Consider the following 25,858-nt stretch of genomic DNA (forward strand, 5'->3'; position numbering starts at 1 on the left):
GGAAAAACATTCACAGAAACACGAAATATAATGGCAACAATTTCCTGACCTGGAAAGCACCGAGAACCACTGTTCACTGGTGAACTACTTACAAATTCTATCAAAACTTTAAAGCCGTGTGTGTGACAATCAATAACCTATTCGATAGAGAGTTTGTCTTGTTGAAGCATAGGCATACGAAGCCGAGCAACGTGATCAAGTTTAACATCTTCAAGTTTATTACATTTACATAAGCATATAACTACGCAACAACATAAAACTTTGCGTAGTTTTATGTTTATGTAAATGTAATAAATTTGAAGATGTTAAACTTGATCACGTTGCTCGGCTTCGGATGCCTATGGTTCAATCAATAACCTATTCGGTGTTCTTGACACTATTATGACCATATCCTTCTTTTATAAGATAGGAATTAATAAACACATAATTATTTAATCTTTGATAAAAACACTTACTTGTTGTGTCTTCCGGTTCTTCTCCAACTCCGAGAAGGCATGATTCTTTTCCTTTTCCAGCAATTCTCCTCGTTGTCTAGCAACTTTCAACCTCTCTTTGGTCGTGTTCAGTTCAGAACTAGTTGTAGATTGAGTCTGCGAAGTTGAATAACTTAATACACGTTTGTTGATGCGTATGTGAAGTACGTAACCAATAGCTAATAATAAGAAATGAAACAACATTGAAAACCTTGCTGTTAAAAATCTACCTCAACATTAACAATGGTAGCCTATGGCTGAAGGTGTACAGCAAGATAGGCTTCCTTGCTTTCCCATCCACTTAAATCTAAATCTCAACCACAGAGCATAAATCTGTTGGAGATAGGACTAAAGCACAACAACTGTAGCCTAACCGCCCTGCCGTATATTGGAAATAATTGCCAACCTCCGCAATATCTTTTACTTGTTGTTTGAAATCTGCAATTGATTTGTGCAAATGTTCAAGAGTGACGTGGAGTTGTTGTTTGTCTGCCAGCATCAGCTCAAGTTGGCAACGGAGCCGGTTCGATTCTCGATTCAGTTCGTCTATTCTGTAAATAAAAATTGAGCCACTTATCGTCACTGTATCAAGTTGAAAGCTCAAATTGTAGAACTTATGCCTTCACCTAATTTGTGAGAGCGGTATAGCAACAACCCTCAGTAAATGAAAGGTTGGTACATTTTGCAAAAGTGACATTGTTTTGTAGCATCAATAAATTTTTAACATCCAGTAAATCAGCGTCATATTAGTTAGCAGTGAAAGTCTAAACAGTAAGAACACAATTTATTTGCAAAAGATTGGGCTACTGTAAGAGTTGCTTAACAAAATGTTTTGTCTTATTCTGTATTCTACTATAACTTATATTCTATATAATTTTGTATGAAACAAATTATGAGTTTAGAAAGCAAATTAATGCACGAGGCACATCTTGTAAAGGCGAAAGATTTGTAATAGCTTCATACTGATAAAGCTTTGGTAAAGATTTCGCTTTGTTGTACCGCAGACATACAAAATAAAGTAACTTTAATGAGTTTAACATGTTTTATTTTTCATACCCAAAGAACATACAACATAATTAAATTGCAAATTTAATTATGTTGTATTTCTTTTTGTACATTAAATATAAAATACCTGCATGTTAAACCTATTAAAGTTACATTTCTGTCTTCTATTAACACCACTACCAAGCTGATACAGTTAGTTTAAAGTTTACTTTCTCCGTTGCGTTTCTTTTTCTTCCGCGTCATGCTTGGACTTTGCCAGGAAACTTTCTCTTTCTTTCTGGAGGAATTGTGTCTTAGTTTCAAGCTCTTGTTGGACTTGTTGCAGCAGCCTGATGGTGGCTTTGCACTCGTTCACATCCATTTCTCCATCTCGGAGTCTTTCGTTCTGAATCTGAACTCCACAACATCAGGTTAACTTTAAGTTTTGATTCCGAGGTTGAAATGTTTTACGTTAATTGCATGAGGTCAGAGGTCAATTGAAAGCTCGCAAAAACTAAAAGTTTTCTGTTTGCAACCTCAATAGAACAAATAAAGTATAAATCGAAAAAACAATCAAACCGCTGTTAAAATCGATTCAAGGACTTGTATTATTATTTCATCATGAAATGAATCAATTGCTGTGAACTTGTGATCTATTAAGGTTCATTATTGTGTATGAAATGGCAACAATAGAGTGGTTTCGATTTCGAAACAAATGGTCTTTTATTTTTTTCTCCATCATAACATTTCAATCAAACACAAACAGGATTGTTCTCCAATAATTACCTCCATTGTCTGTTGAGCGTCAGCCAACTTTTTCAAGAGCAATTCCCTTCTGGACTCACTGTCGTCCAAAGCGTCTTGAAAGTTGTCCCTCTCTAGCTCGACCACGCGGGATGGTTGCCACAAAGATGGAGATCTGAGTTCAACAAAGCGCAATTAGAATGATGTTCCTTAGTGCGTTTTTTTTTTTTTTTATTCATATAAATGTTAAAAAAATTCACTAGCTTTTTTTTCTCATCTTTCTAAATTTGTAAAAAATTTTAGGTGTTGCGACCATGCCATATATTAACGTCTGTAGAAACGATTTATGCGACCCCTTTTTTATTTTGAATGTTCTTGTTTTGCTTTCGTGCTTCAGTGAACTCCAGCCGCATGAGTTTTGAATCTTCGTGTTTCATTTATTGAAAATTTTCTTTTGCGTTTCGACTAGAGCGGTGGACGGCAGTGTTGTCAGATTGGGCGATTTATCTGCAATTGGGCTACTTGTAGTTGGGCTTGGCGCCAAAAAATGTTGGTTTGCAACTTGCGCTTTTTTGGGCTACTTTCAGTCTCTTATTTGGCGCGAGACGGCGCTTAAATTTGGCAGAATTTTAAGTTGTTTAACAGTGAATTTTGAGTTGGCAGATTTGAATAATTGGTAGAATCCGACCAGCCTTTGAAAATGTTGGTAAAGTTTCGGTTTATTACGGAAAAAATGACGTTATTTTTTTGATTCGGCATGAGGATTGATTTTACCGCTGACCATCAGCAGCTTTGACTGTTGTTACAGCAATGCTGTATTCATTTTCATCCGGGAAAATGGAAGGACTGACTGGCGAGTGGCGAGAGCGAAATTCCACTTGTATCGAATATTGGAAATTATAGTTATGATCTTGGTTTAGTACCGTGCCATAATTTTTGAAGCTTTTATTGGTGTCTAAGCTATAAAATGTGGGAAAAAATGAATGTCAGTGGAGAAACTTACTGATTGTAAACTGGTCTTCCTTGTATGATGAAAAAACAATGATAGATTCTTGTACTTTTTGTCCCAATGTGTACTAGTTTGGAAATGCTGCAGGGAAGTATAAATTTAGAGAAGTTGCTCAACTGGCACTAACATTGTAGCCTATACCATACCAATCAGCAATGCATTAGTTGAGCGAGCCTTTTCGAGAGTTTCTGCAATCAAAACCAAACTGCGAAATCGTATCGGACTTCAACTTTTGTCAGCGATTGTGAGGATCAGAACTTTGCTGCAACAATTGGAAAAATGCTGTTTGATTCCCGGTCATCAATGCGGAAGCATGACAGCTCTATATATGAAAATGAAGTTTCAGCAGTTGATGATAGAATTTTGTTGGGTGTTAGTTCTTGGTAGTTCATCTGAGTTGACGGGCTTATGCTATGCATTTGCATCTACTATGGAACCATTTGTATCTTGAATTTGAAAATAGGAATTTGTATGAAGTCTGTATAGCATTGGCTCGTCTAAGTTTTTTTCTATTGAACAATGCTTGATTCAATATTGAACATTGTACTTATTGTATGTTGTATTAATGTATGCATTTTGTATCTACACAATCAGCATGATGGACAAAGATGTTGCTTTGTCCATGACTCCTGGGGGCATGCCCAAACCCCCCCCCCCCCTAAAAAGCTTGCGCCTTCGTTGCTCGACCGTCGACGTCACGACAGCAAATTGGGCTACTTTTAAGTTGCTTTGGCGCATTTTTGGGCTCTTTTTTTTTAAATCTGGCAACACTGGTGGACGGGCATATTTTTCAATAATTTCTTTCTGATGATGGTTGGCTTGTGTGCGTGGATTACAAGTAAGTGTTTTTGTGTACTTGAATAAACATTGGTCAGCTTGAGTCAGATGTGATGAATTGAGGCCTAAATGGTAGCCGTTCCTGTCGAGCAAAATAAGGCACAGCTGTTGGATGCAGGGTCCGTTATTGACCCTACAAAAATCGGTTGTTACAAAGTCTGATTGTCCTGCTTTGGCATCGTGCACGTTATAGCGTCCGTGTTTTGTCGCTTCTACCTTTTCTAGACCCCTGCTATGTGTATATTATTTTTCATTGTGAAGGTCAGAAATAAAAACAAACTGAACTGATATTGATGTCGACTGCATTTTCATGGAAACCTGGATCACTCAGGTTGCCAAAGTTCCCGGATATTAAAGCTTAAACATTCACATTTTTGAAAATTGGCATCTTTATACCAAATTGGTACCCTGCCTGACGGAGGCCTCCTAAAACCCTGCTATTCAATGAAATAACTACGAATCAGGTAAAAATCCTAAACATGCTGCAATTTTTACCGTAGCCTACATAAAAATTTATATTGTATTTTTTATAAAAAGTAGCCCAATTGGGCGCCAGCCAAAAAAGCGCGCTCAACGCGAATTTTTGGCGCCTGGAAAAATCAAAAGTAGCCCAACTGGGCGTAAAAGTGCCCAATCTGGCAACCCTACCATAGACCTTTCATTAGGGAAAAGACTAGAACATCACACGCCCAGGGCAAAAGAGAAAATTGAATTGAGTCCTGTCTTTGTCATGAGTTACCAAGGGGGGTGGGGGGGACTTATATACCAGTTCCAGGTATAACCTGTCCCCCCACCCCTCATGGTAGGCTAACTCATGACAAAGACAGGACTCAATTCAATTTTCTCTTTCGCCCTGGGCGTGTGACGTTCTAGGCGTTACCTTTCATTAGACACAAAAAACATAGTAAGTTTGATCAGTTAAACCACAGACTTTATATTAGTAGACGAGAAAGTGGCTTCTTTCGTGCTTTATGTCCGTTCCAGTCACGCTTCAGTGGTTCTAACTGACTTCGCTCAGCGACGCAGCGTCACACCTGTTGAAACATTACTTAAATTCCAACGCGAAGGCGATTCGTAGTGCAAATCATTACGGAATTAACTTTTTGCTTGTTTGCAAGTAACGTAGGCCTAGTCTATTTTCGAAAAGACTGAGAAGCTCATTTAAAGTTTAAACATTCAAAATACTTGGCTTCAATAGTAGATTAAAACAATTGAGATACGCCGAGGTAAATATTGTAAGAATTGAATATTCAAGCAGGAACGACAAGAGGACATGTTCTAAGAAAATTTTAGGAAATTTCGGTCGCTTTTTAGAGAAATTACACTTGTTTTTAATAAGGTGTAGCCTGGGCTGATGTAAAACAACGGAAATGTTTAGAAAAGTGTCTTACTTAAAGGGATACTAAAGGAAAAACTTGACTTGGCGATTTTCCACGTTCTTTGTGTTTAACATGCTACCATAAACGATTTTCAATAAAATTTTGCCCCATTGCGGTCTGATCAGCATTCCGCGCGTGTTTTTGTCAGAGCTTTCAAAACGGGAATGGGCGTGAGCAGCGAAGCGTGCGACTGTACAGCCTATGTCACTAACGACAAGCAATCAGATCTGGCCCCCTTCACATATCCTTTAATTACTTGAAGCACAGTAATGCCATGCACTTGTTTTTTCTTGACTTTTCCTAAAATTGCAAGGCGGATCTGATGATGTAAAGTTTGATAGCAAAAGTTGTGTAGTTTGTTTGTAAATTCAAGATTTTGGTGAATTTTTGCTGTTTTTGGCCTACGTTTGGCGAGGCATGAAATCGATTTCTTTTCGCTTACAAGGGATAAGCTCATAATTGCTCCGTGAATCAACATGCGCAAGGAGAGAAACTATTGCGGAATTATCCATTGTTTTGTTTGACCTACATTTGTCCCGAGCTGATGGCTAAAGCAGTCCAGTCAGAAAATCACTTCTTTTTTATATTGATTTAACGTAGGCGTACCATGTTTTCATCAGGCAAAAAGAGGACATGTTTAGTAAGCACGTAAAATGCCAGTGGATTTTTACGTCTAAACAATTTTTACATCTTCTTAGATTATTATACGCCTATGTAGCAAAAATGACAAATAAAAAACATAACATATTTATTTGTCAGATTCAGTCAATGAACATTTGCTGTTCATTTGATTTTCTCCACAGAAACATGCGTTTTACATTTTTATTTTGAGCCATAGCTTATTGCAGATGAAGAATTGCTCGATGTTTAACAATTCATTAAAAAAATCTATAGTCCTGCAATATTTGAACTATTCTATCCATTTTCTAATGTGCCATCATTTAAACCAGCCTGGTCCAGCTGCAGGCCCGCGGGCCAAACTTGGCCCGCGAGTTCCGTTTTTTTTTTGGTCTTTGAACTGATAGTCAGTTTTGCTTTAATCTAGCAATATTACTTCAATTTTTGTTTCTTTTTTATTGTAATTGACAAAAAATCTTTGTGAATGATCCTTTGTAATGCGTAAAAATACCACTTTGTTCAAAAATTTCCCATGGGCGTGAGAGTTAGTACACAGCCCCCAGAGCTTCAACTCCAATTATGTGAACTTCAGAACGATCCGTTTTTGCTCTCAAAGAAAATGGAAAGTCCTGCAACCTTTTGGAAGTTAGTGTCAAAGGAGCAGTTTCCTCTTTCAAAAGATGCTGTTCTGAACCTGTAGGCCACTCGATGTTTGGAAGTACATACATTTGCGAATGTACATTTCCAGCAATGAACAATATTAAAGCCAAATATCGAAATCAACTTGGAAACGAAGCTCTTTACGCTTGCGTTCGCATGGCCACATCTACGATTCTCGTGGATACCAACGCTATTGTCTAAAATTAAAATCTAAAGTTGATAACGTTAAAGATGATCCTCCTTTTAGGGTGAAACAAGCTGTAGAGGTTTTAGAGAGTAGTAGGCCTAATTAGATGCCATAGGCTACGTATAATTTGCCAGCAATAAACCTATGAATCGCTATTTAAAAACATTGGCCCGCAAGATAAAAAAAAGTCTTTGGCCCGCGATGAAAAGAAGTTGGACCACGCTGAATTTTAAACAAAGCGAATGCAAGCTTAAGCTTTAAATCACGTTTAAGACACCTTTGCACTAGCTTTGGTATAGATCGGACGGTTTAACATTATCAATGCCAACATTTTTCTGTGACAGATACTTTCACACACCGCTGAAAAGCGTTATCCTATTCTTTGGTGCAAGACAACATAAGCAATAAGCATTCAATCAAAGGATGTGAACTCGGAAAATGAAATTAGTGGTCTATTCATCCAAATAGGCAACACAAGAATCAATCAGTAACACTGCCTTCGTTTGCCTCAGAAATAATTGTATCCACCATATCCACAGCAAGCAATGTACGGTTAACCGTCAACCTCAAAGTTAATAAACACTTTTCTTAAACAAGGATACTAAAGATAGCCTACTTCTGCCACAGTTCACAGAAAACATACTTTTCCTTTTTGGTATCGTTGCTTAGCCTTATTTAGCTTTCACCAATGTCACATAAAAATAAAACCATGCTGAAAATGATAGCAATGCAAAAAAGAGGACGTTTGAGCATTTTCAAATGTCCTCGGAGGACAATTCATTTTTTATCAAAAAAGAGGACAAATCCTCCTAAAAGAGGACATATGATAGCCCTATTTAACGTTTCAAGACGTGACACCAATATAAAACAGAAACGATTTTCTTATTAGGTGGACAATAGAAGATGTTATTCCTTTTTCATAGCATTGCATTGAAAAATCGCACAATGCCCAACCATGTCTTGTGCTATAACATACCAGCTAGTGAGCACGCAGTTGTTTATAAAAAAGAATACGCTCTACCATTTATTTTTAGAGACTCGAGAAATAGTTATCCACCACCAAATGATCACATATAAATTATTGAAAACAGTAGAATTTCGATCCAACAAATATCTATTGCAATACGTTACAGTACGAAAGACATGTAAAACCAATTTAGCCTAGGGCTAGGCTATAAATCAAAATTCTATGAAATGAGCAAAAGTTGCCCTAAATGTGCCTGATTAAATTTGAAGGCTTATAAAATTAAATTATAAAATTAGATTTGAAGGCTTATATGTAGCTATAAAAACTTCCACAAACGTGTTCTTTGTTCATGTATTGGTAGATCTATTACGCAAATTGTTGTCTTTGATAGAGTTTTTTTGTGCTGTCGTTACAGAGAGCCTTGTATCATATCGTTTTATTCGAAATTACATTCTCATACCAGCAGTGTTTGCAAAACATAAAATGTAGTCTTCCTTCGAACAAAGAAATGGGTGAAGACCAACTTTCAGGTGTTCATGCTTGCGTAAAAATAAATTTAGAACATGAGAAAATCCATCGTGAAACTTCAATCAGTGTAGCCTAATTAGCGATATATAGTAGGCTATGAGTTTTTATTAATTCAAGGTTGATACTTTGCACTGTGTTTTTAGGTGGTAGGCAGATACCAAACTCGATGATCATTTTTACTTTTTGTCACTGTTTTGTTCATCACATTTTCACCACTGGATATAGCTATGAATGGCTTTTGATGTGAAATTATAGGCTATTTTTTATCAACCTTACTTTATTTTTTGTATTTTTATGATCTTATGACATTGATTTTCCTACAGAATTTCTACAATTTATTAAAAAAAAAAAACATTACCTAAATCAGTGCTTCCCGACCTTTTTCGGTTTGCGACCCACTTTTGATGCAAGTTTTATTTTGCGACCCACAATGAGATATGACATCTTTACTACTAGCGCACGTAAGGACATAGTTAATGCGACACAACACATCTAATTGTTACGTATTTGTTACATTGTTGCATAATTGTTACGTAATGTTAATGCAATAATTTCCGAACCTAATAGAAAATAGGGTGCACAATTCATGAAAAGTCAACAAATGAAGTGAAGATTAGTGATGGCGAAATATAGCCTACTGTTCAAGACCAAACCGCGGCTTGTGAGATCCATAGCAACGTCAGTATTTTTTAGAAAAAATTTTAACATTCAGTAACATTGAGAAATGCTTTGCGACCCACCATTTGGGAAGCACTGACCTAAATGATGTAAACACAATGTGATAGCTCTATTTACTTCACATGTCAGATTACCAGTATTACCATAAAGATTCAACTACGTTTTGTGTGTGCAGGACATATCTGAATAATAGAAAACTCGCTCTATTTGTTTCCATAATCTCGCGATTTTTGCTAAATCACGTTGAAAAAAAGGTTTCACGTTATTACGTGACGTACTGCACAAGTTTCGTTTTCTACATAACTATAATATCACAGACAATGGCTAGACAACAAAGTAGGCTAATTGGGATTGATTAGTGTATTTCAACCCAATTACTTTGCTGTCTATCAATTTTCCATGATTGTAAGCCAAAACCACACAAACAAAAACGTCAATGTAGTGATGGGCATTATCGGCGATGATAATTATCGGCGATAATTTTTATCGCCCATCGTTATCGCTCAATTCTTTTTTCAGTTATCACTTATCGTTATCGCCAAAGGCAATATTTGATTATCGCCGATAATCGCCGATAAATTTTATTTCGGATCAAGACACAAGTGAAAAGACCATGAAAAGTAATATTGTTGTCGTAACAATCTAAAGTAAATATGTTTATTTGATATTTTTAACTTTATTGATTTTGGATTGGATTTTAACTTTTACTTTCCGATATTGATTTTTGAAAATTGTAGCAAACATTTTATTGCTTTAACTTACAGTCTACAGTTACGCATTAGTCCTTAAAAATTCTGTGATTTTAAAAAGACAGAATTGAACCAGCAAGTATAGCTTGGTGTCATTTTGAACAGGTTTAATGTCATCATTTTATGAGGTGGCACAGACTGGACGACCTGACGATTTTACATCGGAAACATGGTCTTTCGCGCCACCTCACGATCAACTATTTTATTCTTGTGTTTTCCTTGTTGGAAGTGTTAGTTTTTAGTAATTATCGTAAAAAAAAAAAATCTCTCTCGTCAAAACATGAAACTTACTGTTTTAAGTGCATTAAATCTTTAGATGAGTAGATTAACTAAAATTGCACAAACTTGCCTTGAGACGTGCGGTTACGTCACAAACTCAGTTTAAAAGACAAATTCACACACAATAACAACACAAGATCGGTTATAGACTGTAAGATCGACTTTTTTCTAGCTTGGCGATATAACTTTAATCCAAAAATAATAACCAAATGCGTAAGTGCCATTTAACTTAAAAAGTTAACCCATTTGTGCCGAAAGTGAAAGTACTTTAAAAAAATTTTCGGAAAGTTTAAATATTGCCTAATTATGACCCAAAAAACATATCACAATTACTTTTTTCCTAATTGTGTTTGTACTTTTTGAGAAAAAAGCCGTCCTATATATAGGACGTTAAGCAAATCCGTTATCAAATTTCACAAGTTTCTTGTGCGTAATGAATGCTTAATCGTTATTACGTTTTACTTATCGCTCAAAGTGATAAAAATGGGAAATGTCTTGTTCATGTCATTATTGTCATCAAGCATTTTATTGAAATGAAAGTTCAAAAAATATGAAGATGAAAATTAGCAAAGTAACACATCACTGAAACAAGTCATTGCGGAATATGATATTGCTTGAAGCATTTGACATGCAGACCGACATCACATTTTTTGCATCTTGTAGTGGTTTTTGCATGACAATAGGCGCATCGAGTTGCGTGGTAAAATTATCCTAAATACAGTATAACCTTTCTCATTTACTGTAGCCTACCTATGCGACATAGCCTACCTCAATCAAATATTTTTATTTCCACTAATACAGTGCCTATATTGTAATTCTTATCTCAACAACTTAACGTTCTGCCATTGCTTTAATGATGATGTTCACAAGAAAACAAAAAAAATTATCTGAAATTATCAGTACAGTAAATTACGATAATTATGTTTTTGTTCTTAAACAAACACGACTAATTTGACAAGCTTGATGGATTTCACAGTATGCATATTTTTACTACCGGTTCCAATAACGCTTAAGATTACTGATAAATTTTCAAGCATTTTGCGTTTGTTGGAATTTTTTCAATTATTGCTGACTTTGCTGTAAACAGCCTTTTAAGCAGAAAGCAAAATACAAAGTTTGGAACTTTTTATGGTAGGCTATTTTCATTTGATTTAATTATTTTGCCTAATGCACGTAAGCGGCAGTGTAACTCAATTGATAAAAGCATCCAACTGGTATCTGAAGGTATAATTATAAGCACGGCGGTTACCTCAGTGGTTTGATTCTGGATCAAGAGGTTGAAGATTCGATACCTACTGCCGCTGTTGCGATTCTATTTATGCATAACTTACAAAAAGTTTTGTCCCTTTACACTACAGTATATTATGTTCGATTTTTCGTCATGTTGATGAAAACAATTCGTGCTGCATGGGATTGGGCAGCGCTAATCAAGAAAAAAAATCGTTATCGGACATTATCGCCGATAATTTATCGTTTATCGCTTAACTTTTTTTTGATTTATCGTTTATATTGTTATCGCTTTAGGCATTTTACGTTTATCGATTATCGTTATCGCTTAACTGAAAAATGAGTTATCTCGCCCAACACTGACTACTGCTAACAACTACAGGGTCATCAATAAGTAACGCTACAAGAGATCCAATTCAAAAATTGGCAAAGGAGGCAAACTTGGCCTATGGAACCATGTTAACAGTTCTCAAGAAGGATTTGAAGATGAGCCCATTCAAACACATGAAGAAACAGTTGCTAAATGCCAATACCATAGAGCAGGGTTTCCCAAACTTTTTTGGGCCACAGACCACTATTTGTGAATCTGTTTATTTGCGGACCCCTAATACAAAGGTAAAAATGAATAAAACCGAATTTTTTTGTTATTTAAAAAAAACTGACAACATCAATGGGACGGATGGGATTGCTTCTTATTGCATATAAGTCATCAATTCTCGGAGTTATTTGTGAGGCTTAGTAACATCAGAAGGACATTCAACAGTGGCGGCTCGTCTATAGAAACTGCAGAACTGCAGCACCCCCTGCACATTTCAGAATTTTTTTTTTTTATTAATTTTACGTTTTTTTTCATTTTCTCTATAGATCCTATCGACTAGAAGTTTCATAATTTCTGGATTTTAAAAAGTATTATGATTTTTCAAGTTTTTTATTTGGAAGTTCTGAACTGCAAGCTCTGCAGTTGTGATTTTATAAAAGAAGAACAAACAGGAATCGTGACGTCATTTTTGGCTGAGGTTGCTTTAAAACTCCACGATACCGAACTGCAAATTTTGCAGTTGCCGGTCAGGCTAGCTATTGTTGCAAGTATACTTCATCGTTTTCAAGCACAATGTTAGGTGGCTGTGACTGATGCTGTTACATGGTTAGACTAATATGCTTTGCTTTCTGCACAAAAAGATAAAGCTTAGACTAGGTTATCTTGATTGAGCTTAGACTAGGTTATCATTACATTATTGTTTTTACTTAATTAAATTTAAACTAGGTTCTTTGTTTACTTGCGATAATAAGTTAAGGTCAAATATCTAGGGGTGTAACTGTAAGAACAACGCAACTTCTTAATCGGCTAGGATTTTTTATCAGCATTTTGCTGAGCAGGGTCTGCCATATTTACATTAATTTCACATCGCATTGTTATTTTCAGGCTGTGTGTTGGTGGTTTATGAGTGCTAGGCTACTTTTGCAGCAAGTTGTAGACTGGTAGAAGGATAGGTTATGACATGGGAGGCTGCAACGTGGTGCTGTCAATGTGAACTTTCGTATACGAACAGTTAATAAAGTTCATGAACATTTGGAACCCTTAAAATCCTGCCTTGATGATATACACTACAGTCTACATCAACTACTGATCATACCATTTCAGAAGCAACAGGCATTTTGCATTACCTTACCAACAAAAAATTCCTCTTTTGGTTGCAGCTTTTTTATCAAATAATGTCTCATGTTGAAGTGATTTTCAACCAAATGCAATCTCGAGATATTGATGTGTTCAAAGTAGGCTACATGAATATATAAGCAATTTTAAAAGTGCAATTTCCGTGATAAGAAACTCTAAAATACCGTACTGTGAGAATTCTTCAAAAACACTTATGGCTGAAGCGAAGGAGGTGTGTGACTGCATATGTGTTGACATAATGGCTAGATATTGCTTCACCAAACAATTAGTAACTGCAAAATTGTTCAACAAGACAAGCTTCAATAGCTTTAAGAATAAACTGCCCATACATGAGGTGGCAGTAACTGTTGAAGCATATCCCATCATAGAAAAAGAAAAGTTTGAAACTGAACTTGCAGTATTCTACAGCAGATTGGACATGCATGAATATTCCGCGTTATTTGAATTGTTGACATTTATTCAGAGATGCTCTCAGTGAAATTTCCAAACTGTTAAAAATCCTCCTAATTATTCCTATGACCACAGCAGAGCCTGAACGCTGCTTTTCGACATTAAAAAGAATCAAAACTTTTCTGAGGAGTACCATCAATCAAGAAAGGCTCCAATCATTAAATGCTCTTGCCGTCATTTCAACAGAGAAAAGAATGGAGTTTGTCTATAAATAAGCTTGGTTCCAGTTGACATGGAGCAGTTTATTTGTAAGTAACTTATGTTTTGTAGTTTATCCCACTGTTTACCTTAGTATGCACCCTAGTTATAGCCTGCATAGTGCATGTGCAGCATGCACTGTAGGAACTTTGTGTCTTTTGTTTATTTGTTATTCATAGTAATAAAATAACCCATCATAAAATAATTTGTCAGACAAACCACAAGAAATCTTGTATTTCAGCGAAAGAAAAACTTTGCTGGATCATCCATAGCCTTGACTGAGTCCCTCACTAAACGGAGTGTTCAACTCGTCAACGATGCAAAACACCAATTTGGGAAAAGAAATGTCTGAACAATCAATGGCAACAGTTTTGTATTTATTTATTCACAGACACACATAATCAAATGTTCAGAAGACATCCTAAAGTTAAGTATCGTACTGATTAATTAATCTTTTTATGTTTTGGGTTAGGCCTATAATAGCCTATGCCTATCTTATTTGTTAAAACTGGTAACTATTTACAAAACAGTGCTTATATGTATATTATATATATGATATCGCAAATAATTTTAACCAATGTATATATATTATATAGGCTAGATTGTCACTCTCCTGTTGGACACTTCCTTTTTACTTGTAAATTAGGAGAAAAATCTGCTTTGAATTCATCGTATTTTTTGTCCCAACAATGATAGTTGTAGCAAGATCCCGATATCAATTGAGCAATTGTTCAAACTGGAAATTAGTGTTTTTGTGTTAAATTTCACAACAATTTACTACCAGATTGTTTCTCCAACCGTTTTAAATGTGTCAAAGAGGTTCACTGCCTGTGTACAAGAAACCATGATAATGATTCTCTAAACATTCCATACTTCTCAAAAACGCTTGTAACTCAGCATTCAATAGAATTCACAGGTGCGAAAACATGGAACGAATTTCCTTCTTCAATTAGAAAGAGTGATACAAAGTCACTTTTTGTCCACAATCTAAAACAACATTTAAGCAAACAAAACGGACACGCAATAGAAAGACAACGTAGAAAGACTTTCTTGCATTCTTGTGAAGATTTTAGTGGAAATCCAAAATAATTTACAAAAGATTGGGCCTACCTAACAATAATATCGATTGCTTGTGCTGTACTTTTATGTTTGTAGATATTAACAGCAAACGCAACACTCCATAATCAACACGACACGTCGCAAAAGGGGATGAGAGCTTCATCAACACCATCAGGACATCATCATCTTATCTACCAGCAGCTCATCCATTCCATCTTCACCCACCAGGACAAGAAACAATAACTTAAACTGGATCTCAAACCTTAATCATCATAGGTTACTGTGTGATGTGCAGTCTGACCATAGAAAGAACTCAACACCTGCTCTCCTGGGCCACATCGAAACGAGCTTTTGCCTGAGGAGTGAGGATGGGTTTCTTTTATGTGCGGCTTTCTTTCTCCATCCTATTATTATTATGATTACTGCTCAGTGCTCATCCACATCAATCTTGGAACTGACAAATTCAATCCACAACACTTTTCATTGTGGCAGAATTAGTGGTGCGATACTGACGAGCCCAGCCTCATGGGCGAAACGCGGTGTCTATTGCTGTCAATTCTTGCTACAAATCGGCTGCCGAGAAACATATTGTTGATTGGAAAGTCTGAATGGCTTGCGTGGAAGCTACACCGTTATGGTTAGCGAATCGCAGCTGCTCGCTGTACTAGCGAGTGCTCAGCCTTGTGCTGATAGCCGGGAAGAACGCCCCTCTCTTCACATGTCCTGTGCCCTGGCGCCTGCTGGTTTTGTTGGCTCTTTCTTTGTTTCCACAAAGATAAGAGTTAAACTGACTGGTAAAGCGGTGGTCGAATATCATAGTGGTGCGATACTGACGAGCCCAGCCTCATGCGAAACACGGTGTCTATCGCTGTCAATTCTTGCTACAAATCGGCTGCCGAGAAACTTTTCATTAGGCTGTCATTCATTACTACATTTGTGCTTGTTTTTGTTTTATTTTTTGCTTTTTGGGTTTTGTGGCCGTGCTAACTACAGTCAGACATAGCCTACTACATGATTTTCTATTCAGGAACGTTTTAAACCTTTCAAGGTTTTGCCACCTTTTCCCATTCATTAACGTGCTGGTAGTTCTATATCGACTATTGTAGTTAGTAGTAGCCTATCTTTTTCGTCCCGGACGTATTATTGACAAAAAATAAAATGATTGATTGATATTCATATTATGAGCAAAATGTTCCCATCTATTAGGCCTACTTCAGATTTCCTGTTTTGTACCAACCTTTCAGAAAAAGCAATTTTTTTTGTTTCAAAGTTCTAAAAGTCCACATTTTCAACTGCTCAAAATTTTTATTTTTTTTCCTGAAAACACCAGCAATGGCATTTTAGAGCATATAAAAGTGCAAAATTTTCTGGGGGGGCATGCCCCCAGACCCCCCTAGGAAGCTCGCGCCTTCGGCGCTCGACTGTTCGTGTCACATTATGATGTCATACTTAGCATCAACATTTGCAGCACCCCCATCACCAAAGGCCACGAGCCGCCACTGACATTCAATATAGCCAAGCTTAATATACTCCTTCTTGTGTCTTCGTAAGCTATTCTAGCTAAGTAATGCTATATATCCTCTTCTTCTTTTTGGACAAAACATGCTGCTGGGCTTCACATTCCGAATCTTTACAATGTTCTTTACAATGTTCTTTTCGTTTTAAAAATTTATCCATAACTTTAAACTGGGCTACAACACTAAGATTTAAACTTAAATTGCCAACGCATAAAGAAATGGTGCAAATATTTCAATCAGTTTACGAACATCACATGCCACTCAGAAATTTTAAGGGATTGTACAGTTTTTCTTTGCTGTTACATCCCACAATGCCAATGTAGAGAGACTCTTTTCACTGATGCAAAGTTAGTGGACTAAAGAAAGAAACAAGTTGAGCGTTGCGACTATGAAAGGCATATTGACTCTTCAATATAATTTCAAAGATATGTGCTATAGTGAATTTTTCTCATTTTTGAAATCACACAAGGCCCTATTGAAGAGAATTAGATCTTCAGAAAAATATGCATGGTCAGAAGAGTAAATTTGTAGTGATTTGACTTACAAGCGTGTCTTTAATTTGTTTTAAGCATGTAATTGCTGTTCTTCCTTTTTCGGCACAACCTAATTCTCATTATTATTTTCCACTCTGAAGTTGAGATTTTTTTCAGTGACGGTCCGTAGCTATAGGCTATTTAGAGAGTGCTTATCCTGCCTGGTGTGAGATTCTGCTCGTGACAGAAGACAATACTTTTCATTTCGGTAGCTGGCGCTTTAGCATGAGTGTCGTACAACGTTTGCAGCTTTAGCATTTCGGTAGCGCATATAATAATATGGTTTCATGAAAATAGTCATGCACTGTCCGGAATTTTGCTTTTTCAAATATGGTAGGCCTAACCCTAAACTCAACTAAAGAAAAAGCAATGACAACTCAAGAAGGAACACATTGCATTGCAACAAATGCGTACGTCGGAGTATCCCAAGCAGTTGCAGGCAAGCTACCAACACCTCAGTGCTTAAAAAGGAATATACGAAATGCTAGAAATGTAGCAGCCCAAGTTCCCGTAACTCCAGAATTGCACATAACTTGTCGTTTTGATTAAAAAGCAACTGTCTCAGATATTTTTAATATGGTTACTTCATTTTAATTTGCTCATTACAACAACTTTGAACTTTAATGGGTATCATTTACTTTATCATCCGCCTTTTCACTTTAAAAAAAAATGGGTGGACGAAGACGATTAAATTACTGACGATGTGGTGTCTTGCGATGTAATTACAATGCGATGACAATGTAATTACCATGTGATGAAATTACCACGATGAGATTACAGTGAATCCTTAAAAATGTCTAATAATTCTCTGGTGTTGCCAGATCAGTGAGTTTTGCTTCGTGACTGAGGAAAATTTCTAGCAGGTTGCAATATTGTTGATTTCTTATTATTTTAAATCGAAGGCGAATATAATAAACACTACTTTTATTTAAAAACATCCTGCAACACTAAAGATGCCCGACAATGGGTATTTAGCCTATAGTTCAAAGCTCGCTTGTATAAACGTTCTATTTCACTGAACATTATGACTGAAAGTACCGTATTAATTATCACCATTGTCATGTACAGCGCCCAGGAGCATAGTTTGACTGTGGCGCTATATAAATATTGTTATTATTATTAGTTCAACAATCTTGCGTTATGCGTTTCGTTACAGAAATTACGATTAAACATTTTTTCCTCCAGTATAAACTTAAACTGTATATATTTGGATTAGAAAAAACAACTTAATCTGGCAACACTCTAAACTTATTTACTTTAAAGTTAACTCACTAACTCAACACTTACTTTAAAATTATTTATTCTATCGACTTGTTAACAAACTGATTTGACGTTACCTGCAATCAAAGCTCATCTCGACAGCTACTTTCAGATTCCTGACTTGAAACCTTTATTAAATTTTGAAAAAGTCTAATCTGGCAACACCTTACAATTGACTCACCTGGCAACACTGTGAACTAATAAATTGATTTGAATTTTTTATTGAAATTTTTAAATAAAATTAATAATTTGCAACACTAGATGTCGTTGAAGAGAGGTGGCCCCCCAACATTTTCCTGGCAACAATTTCATTATCACAACGTTGAAGTTTACGTTGATACAACGTCGTCTATCGTTGATACTTGGTCGTTGTCATGTAATAAACAAAGAACGGATAACATTAAATTAACATAAAACAACATCAAATAAATAAACAACAAAATCTTTCAATCATCTCGATCCTTGTGGGTGATGACGTCACCGAGGTATCCAACCATGATCTTCAACTTCTGTAAAAGACGAAGCGAATAATTAAATTAAAGAAGTTTCCACAACTTGGAATACTTTGGATCCTTCCAACTGTGTATTGATGGAACGTCGTTGAATCAATGTAATGTTGATGCAAATACTTCACGTTGATGTTTATTGACGTAGAATCAACGATAGAATAACAAACCTTGGTGATTGTAGGCTACCATAGGCTAGCTAGGCTACAATTACCAGAAGCAAAATATTATCAACAATTCGAGGTTAGAGTTTGGTAGATGTGACGTTAGATAACGTTGATACAATGTAATGTACTCTACATGTTATGTTAGATAACGTTGATACAACGTAACTTTCACCTTATTGTCCGACCCATCCAGAGCTTCCTTCAACATAGATCGTTCCATCATGTTCGCAACTCTCCACCTCCCATCACCATCATCGAGGCAATGAAACATCCAAACTTCCTCCTCAACTTTGAATATTACCTCGATGACGTCATTGACGGATAGGAGGTTGTCAAAGAGATTCATCCCAACAATCTAAACACAAATAATTATGATGCAACAATTAAATAATGTTGTTGTTTGTGACGTTTTGTTTATTTGTGAAAGTTTAACAAAACTTAAATAATTAAAATTGGAAACTGATTTGGACTCAGACGATAAAACAATGTAAAGTATCGTTGAATCAACGTAACAACTGATGTTAATGCAACCATGGATCAATGTAATTAAACGTTGGTTATAAAAGTTAAACATGACTTACGGATCCAGGCATCGATTTGATCGCTTCCTTCCATGGACGGAATTGGTTGGAATTCATTTTGCATCCGAGCAGATTAAGCATTCCAATCCGCCCTGGCATCGATTTGAGGAATGACGTCACCGCATGGAAGTCATTCTGAGTGTCGGAGGATTTCATGTTTATCCTCCCTCCATCAAAATGACGTCCTGCGGCCACGGTCACATCCTCGTCGTTGCCTTCCCTCAGGATTCTGCTGATGGCGATGATGGAGCGACCATCTTTGTGATCTAATAATGCAGGAATAATATCAATCAATATTAGCTCGGCTAACCAGGTTCTAATCTAAAACCACAGTTTGGTTTTAACCATAAAATAATCAAACATTGAATCCAAGTTGTTTACATAAGAATAAAACATTAATTTATTTACCTGGCAAACAAAATATAAACAATTATTTTGAACAAAGTGGTTATTTGCCATGGTTACGATCAAAAAGCATTGTTTCGTTGCAAGTGTTGCCAGAGTTGAAAATAAGATTGAGGTTAGAGCAAAATTTAAAATTGTTCTTTCCATCAAAGACTTTCAAATTTTCCAAATTACAAAGTTTTATTATCAATGTCTTTGAAGTTTTCGAGCAGTTTTCGACAATACTTATCTGGCATCACTACTTGGGAAAAATAGCCACAGCCTTTAAACAAAACTTTTTAGGTTTAAGTCAAAATCACAATTTGAAAAATAACCTGGGCAGTCTTAGGCTAGCTTTGCAGTTAGAAACTAAACTTTTGCTAAAACATGAAACTAACCAAAGCTTGCAAATTGAAATAAACTTTCATTTCTTTTTAGATAAATCTTTGAAGCGACTTTACAACTTGATCAAGAAATTGTCCCAGTCATTTCTTGCTGAAACTTAATCCAAGCTGTTGCTTTTTGTTCCAAACTTAGAAGACAAGGACAGAAACAAACTTTAAAACATTTCTCTGGTGAAACTAAGTAGAATGATGACAGAATTGAAAGCTGGCACCAACTATATCCTTCATGCTTCTTCTTCAACGACTAAAAACAAAATGACTGTCGCCTGCTGATTTGGGCGGGAGTTTTTGTGCAGCGTTGCCAAATAAATTTTATTTTAAAACGTAATTGAAGCAACAAACCGCAGAATAAAATTTAAAAACTAAACTACTAGAAAAAAAAGCAAAATGAAATCATATTTTGTGAAAAATAAAACAAAAAATACAACAAACTTGTAATTTAAAAAAAAATACGCTCATGCTTCAAAAAATGCGAATTTATTCTTGAAACTGATTTATTCAGAAAACTGAAAGTTTGGCAACTTTGTTCATAACCAACACAAATTGTCGTCTGCAGCTTTGCGCGGGAGTTTTCTGCGCAGTGTTTCCCAGAAAAAACAGTAATCAACGAGAAATTTAGGTAGTTTGTGCCAGGTGAATTGATTGTTTGGATTTTCTGATGAAATTACTTCAGATTCAATAATTTCTAAACATTTTTTTTATAAATATTCCATTTTAGATTTCTAAAAATTGCAAAGGTTTCCAAGAAACTTCAAAAATGCAAAAGAACAATTTAACAAAAAGCTTCCACTTACGTTTAAATTAACTTTACTTGAATAAAATGGCGACAAGTTGTAACTATGCAGGTTATTGAATGCTTTTAATGTTGTTGTTCATAAAAATATACATCATAAAAAATTTCTACTCAAGACAATGTAACCCTCACACTATAATCTACCGGCAGAGGGAGTGGCTGGTACAAAATTTCGGGGGAGAAGGGGCAAATAAGTATTTTTGTACATAAAAGTGAGTCCGGCAACAAGTCACTGAAAGTAGAGAACATAGAGTATAGAACATCTACAGGGGGGTCTGGGGGCATTCTCCCACAACATTATGACAAATATACCTTAAAATTGGGCATTTACAGAGTACTTTCACCATAAATTAGTAGTTAAACTGTCATATGATGCTGTAAGAGAGTTTGAAATTTCTAATTAAAATATTTCAGGGGGAACAATTTTCCTCTTTCTCTTCTCCCTCCCTCCTCATGTTAAATGAAACTCGTAGCCAGATAAAAAGCATTAAATCCTTATTCTGGTATCCTGTGCTTTTCGGGGGCTAAACCAAGACATTTAAAAAAAAGCACATTACTTCCAAAACAATACGCGGTGGTTTTCAAGTTCCAGTTCTTTAGAAAGGTTGCAGGCCCAAAAATTATTTAGGACCGGGTCGAAACATACTACCTAGACCTCCTTGTCAAAGCTACTGAGTATAAATGAGATGTTTGACAAAGTTCCTTGGTTTCATATTATCTAAAGATTTAATAACTTGTGATTAGTCAGGTCCTTGCAGAAATTTGTTTTGAGCTACTGGACCCAGGGCCGTAGCCAGACCGCAGAGCAAGGGGGGCCAACTTTTATTTAGGGGGGGCAGAAAAAATTGAATCATTATAATTGTAGTTGTTGCTCGAGAATGTTGGGATTTTGCTAGGGGGGGGGGAGTGAAGTTTTTTTCAGGAGGGCCAGGCCCCCCTGGCTGCCTACGGGCCTGACTGGATCACTTCAAATTGAAAAGTTCTTGCTCGCTGAAAGAAATGAGTACTGTTGCCTGAATGTGACCTAGGGACTAAGATTTTTCAACTTTTTGATGTAAAACTTACCTATTGTGCTTTTATGCTTTCTGTACTTATGTCTAATACTAATAATTGCTTTTCGAGCCGTTGTTTTCTGACCTGGCTGATTTTATTCACTTGGCAATTTTTCACTTTATGTTGGTTTTTAACTTGAAATTAGAACACTTTTTAAAAACACAAATCTACTTAAAAGAAGACCAATGCAATACTGGTTTATAGTCCCGTAAGTATAGTCCCATAAGCCAACCAAAAATTCATAAAACATTCTTTGCAAAGAAAACTGTGTTGAAGAGGTAAAAACATTTACTTACCTGCAGCAACTTTCCGAGTTTTCTCATAAAACTCTGAAATAAATATTTCCCGTTTTTGCCTTTTTTCACCTGAAAGAAATCACACTCTCATGAAAACTAGGGCTTTCAATTGTCACCGTTGCAGGCGTACAGCCTACGCGTTATCGTTACCACAGTTCATGCTTTCACTAACCAGACCAGTCGCGACCAAATAGTCGATATATGTGTGATCACTTTATTTCTATACAATCAAAGTCTATAGCAGTGGTTCTCAACGGGGGCGGTACCGCCCCTCGGGGGGCGTTTTGATTGTGCAGGGGGGCGGTATGCTTACCTCGGCTTAAGGGGGGCGTTTTGATTATTAGGGGCATTCTGGTTTAACCCATCTACTGCCCAGCGTAAGGATTTCGTCAAAGAGCCCGTATCTTCGTGGTAGCATTTCCTACCTCATACCTTGGTGGAAAAAGGGATTCAGCTGTGTTGTTCTGCTACATACCAAACAGCGAAACCCACTTGACATATCCATAAGAGGTGATCTTCGAATGTTTCTCACTGACTTTACACCGGATGTGAAGAAACTGGCACTTTCTCACCAAGCCCAAGATTCACACTGACTACCAGTAGGCCTATAGGCTACTGTTTTTATGCTCGCAAATATATATATACAGTATTTGCTTTTCATCAAATATAGTTACTAGTCTCTAAAACCCTTGCAGCCTGTTTTACCCTAAAAGGGAGATCATCAAAAGGTCCTTATTCTAATAGAAATAGAATTCTATTGGAATAAGGACCTACTGATGATTTCCTTTTAGTGTAAAACAGGCTGTAAGGGTTTTAGAGACTGGTAACTAGCCTATATTTGATGTAATTCACTCTGCTTGGCTTTTTGCTTGGCATTGAGCACTTTTTGTAGTAGGCTATTAATAGTATTTATTGTTTTATATTCTCTTTTCGTAATTAGTTGTTTTTGTTGGGGGGCGGAAAAATTTTGCCAGTTCATGAAGGGAGCGTTAGGCCAAAAAAGGTTGAGAAACACTGGTCTATAGGATTGTAACCAAGGTGCCAGGGTAAACGAAAACATCATTCTTGCAACTATAGTTATAGTTATTGTGAATAATCCTGCTAAAAAGCATACAATTGTCTATTCAAAGGTGGATTGTTACGTTTTATGTGCAAGGCTTCTGAGATTTTAGTTTGATACTCAGACCTGCCTCTGGACATGATCTCAAATTGTTTTTATAGAAACGTTGTTTTTGCATTCTGTACAGTGGTGTACAGATTTGAGTTTGTACAGTGGTTTTTATCCTTTTTGGTTCCACCTTCAAATCACCATCCAGTTCTCCCACCCCTCTTAGGATTGGTTGAAAATAACAATCACCTACATTTTACTATATTTTTTGAAACCCTGGTTAAGAATTCCTGCTTTGATAGAAAACAAATTGTTCAATTATGGACAATCACAATTGCATTCGATTTCAATACAATAACAAAACCATTTTTTATAAAATATAATTACCTTCATTCATGCACGAATCCAACAGAAGTCCGGATAAGAATTGAACAACGACTGACCAGTGATCGACCAGTAGATTAGTTTGTACAAATGATGTGAAATTATCTAACGGCATTTGATCGGTCATGTATAAAGCGCTAAAAAACTCCTGAAAAGTTTGGTGTGAAAAATATAATCGTTGGTTACCCTCGAAAAGGCCACAATGTTTATTTAAAGCAAATAATGCCACGACAATATCTTGCACATCTTTACTTAAAAGATTCTCTGTTTGAAGATCTTCAGCTGTGATTACTACGGTTCCATTTTTTGTTGCATTGTACGCGATTCGTGACAGTTTAAGGACAATTTCATCTGCTAAAGCAATTGTGTGTTGTGATGTTCTGAGGCCTCCTAGCACTCTTTGAAATATCGTGGTCACTGTTGAAATATTTGCAGTTTCATCTGATGAACTAAGAAAAGCTCTTAAGTACAGTTGTAGCATCAAAGGATTGTGGCACATGGATTCTAGATGAGGAGTTTCTACAGTTAGTTTGTTTAAAATTTCACTTGATTTTTGTTCATCATTTACCAATGCATCAACTAAGATTTTCATGTTTTCAGACGTTAAGTCTCCAACAAAATACGTTTTTTTTGGTCGACATTGTTTTGGAATTGTAAGCATGGCGTGTGGTCGTGAGGTGAATACAATGTGGCAATTAGGTAAAAAAGTTCCTCGACAAAGATTCGACACAAGTTCCTGGCAGGTGAGTAAAGTATCATAATTCGATCTTTTCACTTTATCCATCAAATTCCAGTTCACCTGGTCGAATCCGTCAAGTATTAAAAAACATTTTTTGGTGTGCTTTTTTATCCATTTAAAAACAGAATCCTTTTCTTCTGTATTCAAGTCAAAATCTACATCTCCAAGTAAAAATTCCTTCAAAGTTAACTCCTCATCATCGCAATCGTTCATGCTCATAAAGGGTATCCTCAGAACGAGAAAGTCTCTAGTTTCGTCTAGACGCCTTGCCAGGCGCTTTGATAACGTTGTCTTTCCCGCCCCAGGGTAACCGACGATTGAAATGAAGCTTTGTGACTTAACACGTGAAATTAAGTGATTAATCGAAACATTTTTATCGGATTCTTTAAATTGAATTTGTCTGGTTTTAGGATCATACTGGTTGTCGTTGGGAATGAACCTTCCTTCATAGAAGTCGATTGACAGAAGCTTTGGATGAACTTCTGGGAAATTCCGTGCGGGAATGTCGAACCTCGACAAATCCACATCAAATTCCGATTTGTAGAGTTGACCAGTTGCTTCCTTCAGTTTGTAGAAGGCCCTGCTAGTATCTGAAAAAGTACCACTCGTATTAAAACTAAGTTAACGCTTTTGAATAAGTCAACAAATTAAAATATATTTCTTTACATTGATTTGTAAGACAATCACTTAAAGCAAAGCGACATTAAATAGGAATGTGGCATAAACAAGTTGAACACTTCATGTTACTTGACTTTATGCGTTTGTAGCTCAGCAAGGCAAACGCTCTCTCAAAGCTCCAACATTTGTGAAATATTTTGAAGGTTTTAAACACTTCAAATGAATTAACACTTTTGAATAAATAAAAAAGAAAAAACATTTCTTTGGATAATACCAGGCGCTACTTTTAGCAACGAATTCAAAAAATTGAAAAACCTTTTTAAAGATACATTACTTTTTTCAGAGACTGTCTAGAATTACACTTGGTACCGGGTCCGACCTGTTATCTCAGCGGCTCTTAATGATATGGTTTTATTTATTGTCGTTCTACAACAGCTATGGTCTTTTAGCGACATGGTTCATTTTTAATTTTATATCAGATTCCAACATGGCTAGAAAAAATATAATTAATGCTCAAATAAATTGACGCCCAAACGCGAACGTGAAGACGTGGTAGATGTAGATGAGGTAAGTTTATTGAGAAGGTGATCATGGTTCGTCTGTGTCTAGATGTACTTGAGCATTACTGGCTAACTTTAAATGTTGTTAGCAGAATATATTCTTACTTGCTAGCGGTTGCAAAGACGGTGTTTGCTGGAAAGATGTTTGTGGTAAAGTGGATTCAATTGAAGGTTGTTGTTGGTTGATTGCATGACTCGAAGAAGCTGAAAGAAATAAACATAAGAACTTACGTCATAGATTTCCGTAACTCTGT

The 25,858-nt window shown here is 36.2% G+C and overlaps 3 protein-coding genes across 10 annotated transcripts in view; all 3 read right to left on the reverse strand.

Annotated features, from left to right (window-relative positions):
* LOC145774829 (uncharacterized) overlaps window positions 1-25,858 on the reverse strand; it is a 395,287-nt gene that overhangs the window by 146,729 nt on the left and 222,700 nt on the right. For 5 of the 8 annotated variants that reach the window (XM_082587146.1, XM_082586429.1, XM_082587796.1 and 2 more), the window contains 2 exons: window positions 25,710-25,808; window positions 23,691-25,016 (listed from right to left, as the gene is read on the reverse strand). In XM_082587146.1, the coding sequence (XP_082443272.1) occupies window positions 23,691-25,016; window positions 25,710-25,808 (1,425 nt within the window). Of the gene's footprint in view, window positions 1-18,118; window positions 18,521-18,856; window positions 19,040-19,265; window positions 19,532-22,195; window positions 22,265-23,690; window positions 25,017-25,709; window positions 25,809-25,858 lie in introns of those variants that run through there. The other 3 variants (XM_082589764.1, XM_082589091.1, XM_082590496.1) reach the window with 3 other exon arrangements.
* On the reverse strand, window positions 11-6,772 carry LOC145777546 (uncharacterized). The gene is made up of 6 exons (XM_082588957.1): window positions 6,597-6,772; window positions 2,244-2,376; window positions 1,688-1,869; window positions 880-1,024; window positions 456-590; window positions 11-49 (listed from the first exon to the last, which is right to left on the reverse strand). The coding sequence occupies exons 1-6, from the start codon at window positions 6,770-6,772 to the stop codon at window positions 11-13; spliced, it is 810 nt and encodes a 269-aa protein (XP_082445083.1).
* Window positions 18,104-25,858, reverse strand: part of LOC145786235 (uncharacterized) — a 370,479-nt gene continuing 362,724 nt past the window's right edge. Inside the window, exon 12 of the mRNA XM_082598227.1 lies at window positions 18,104-18,176. The gene's annotated coding sequence lies outside the window, so the exon portion shown is untranslated. The remainder of the gene's footprint in view (window positions 18,177-25,858) is intronic.

The sequence above is a fragment of the Aplidium turbinatum genome, chromosome 1 (genome assembly GCF_918807975.1).
Source record: "Aplidium turbinatum chromosome 1, kaAplTurb1.1, whole genome shotgun sequence".
In the NCBI taxonomy this organism is placed as follows: Eukaryota; Metazoa; Chordata; class Ascidiacea; order Aplousobranchia; family Polyclinidae; genus Aplidium; species Aplidium turbinatum.

What these genes read in the sequence shown, in the direction of transcription:
- LOC145777546 (XM_082588957.1), bottom strand. Translation starts at nt 6,772, where the DNA reads ATGTATGTACTTCCAAACATCGAGTGGCCTACAGGTTCAGAACAGCAT. An exon ending in GTTGAAGCTCTGGGGGCTGT is followed by an intron (nt 2,377 to 6,596) that starts GTACTAACTCTC and finishes TGTTGAACTCAG; the next exon opens with ATCTCCATCTTTGTGGCAAC. An exon ending in ACGCTCAACAGACAATGGAG is followed by an intron (nt 1,870 to 2,243) that starts GTAATTATTGGA and finishes TGTGGAGTTCAG; the next exon opens with ATTCAGAACGAAAGACTCCG.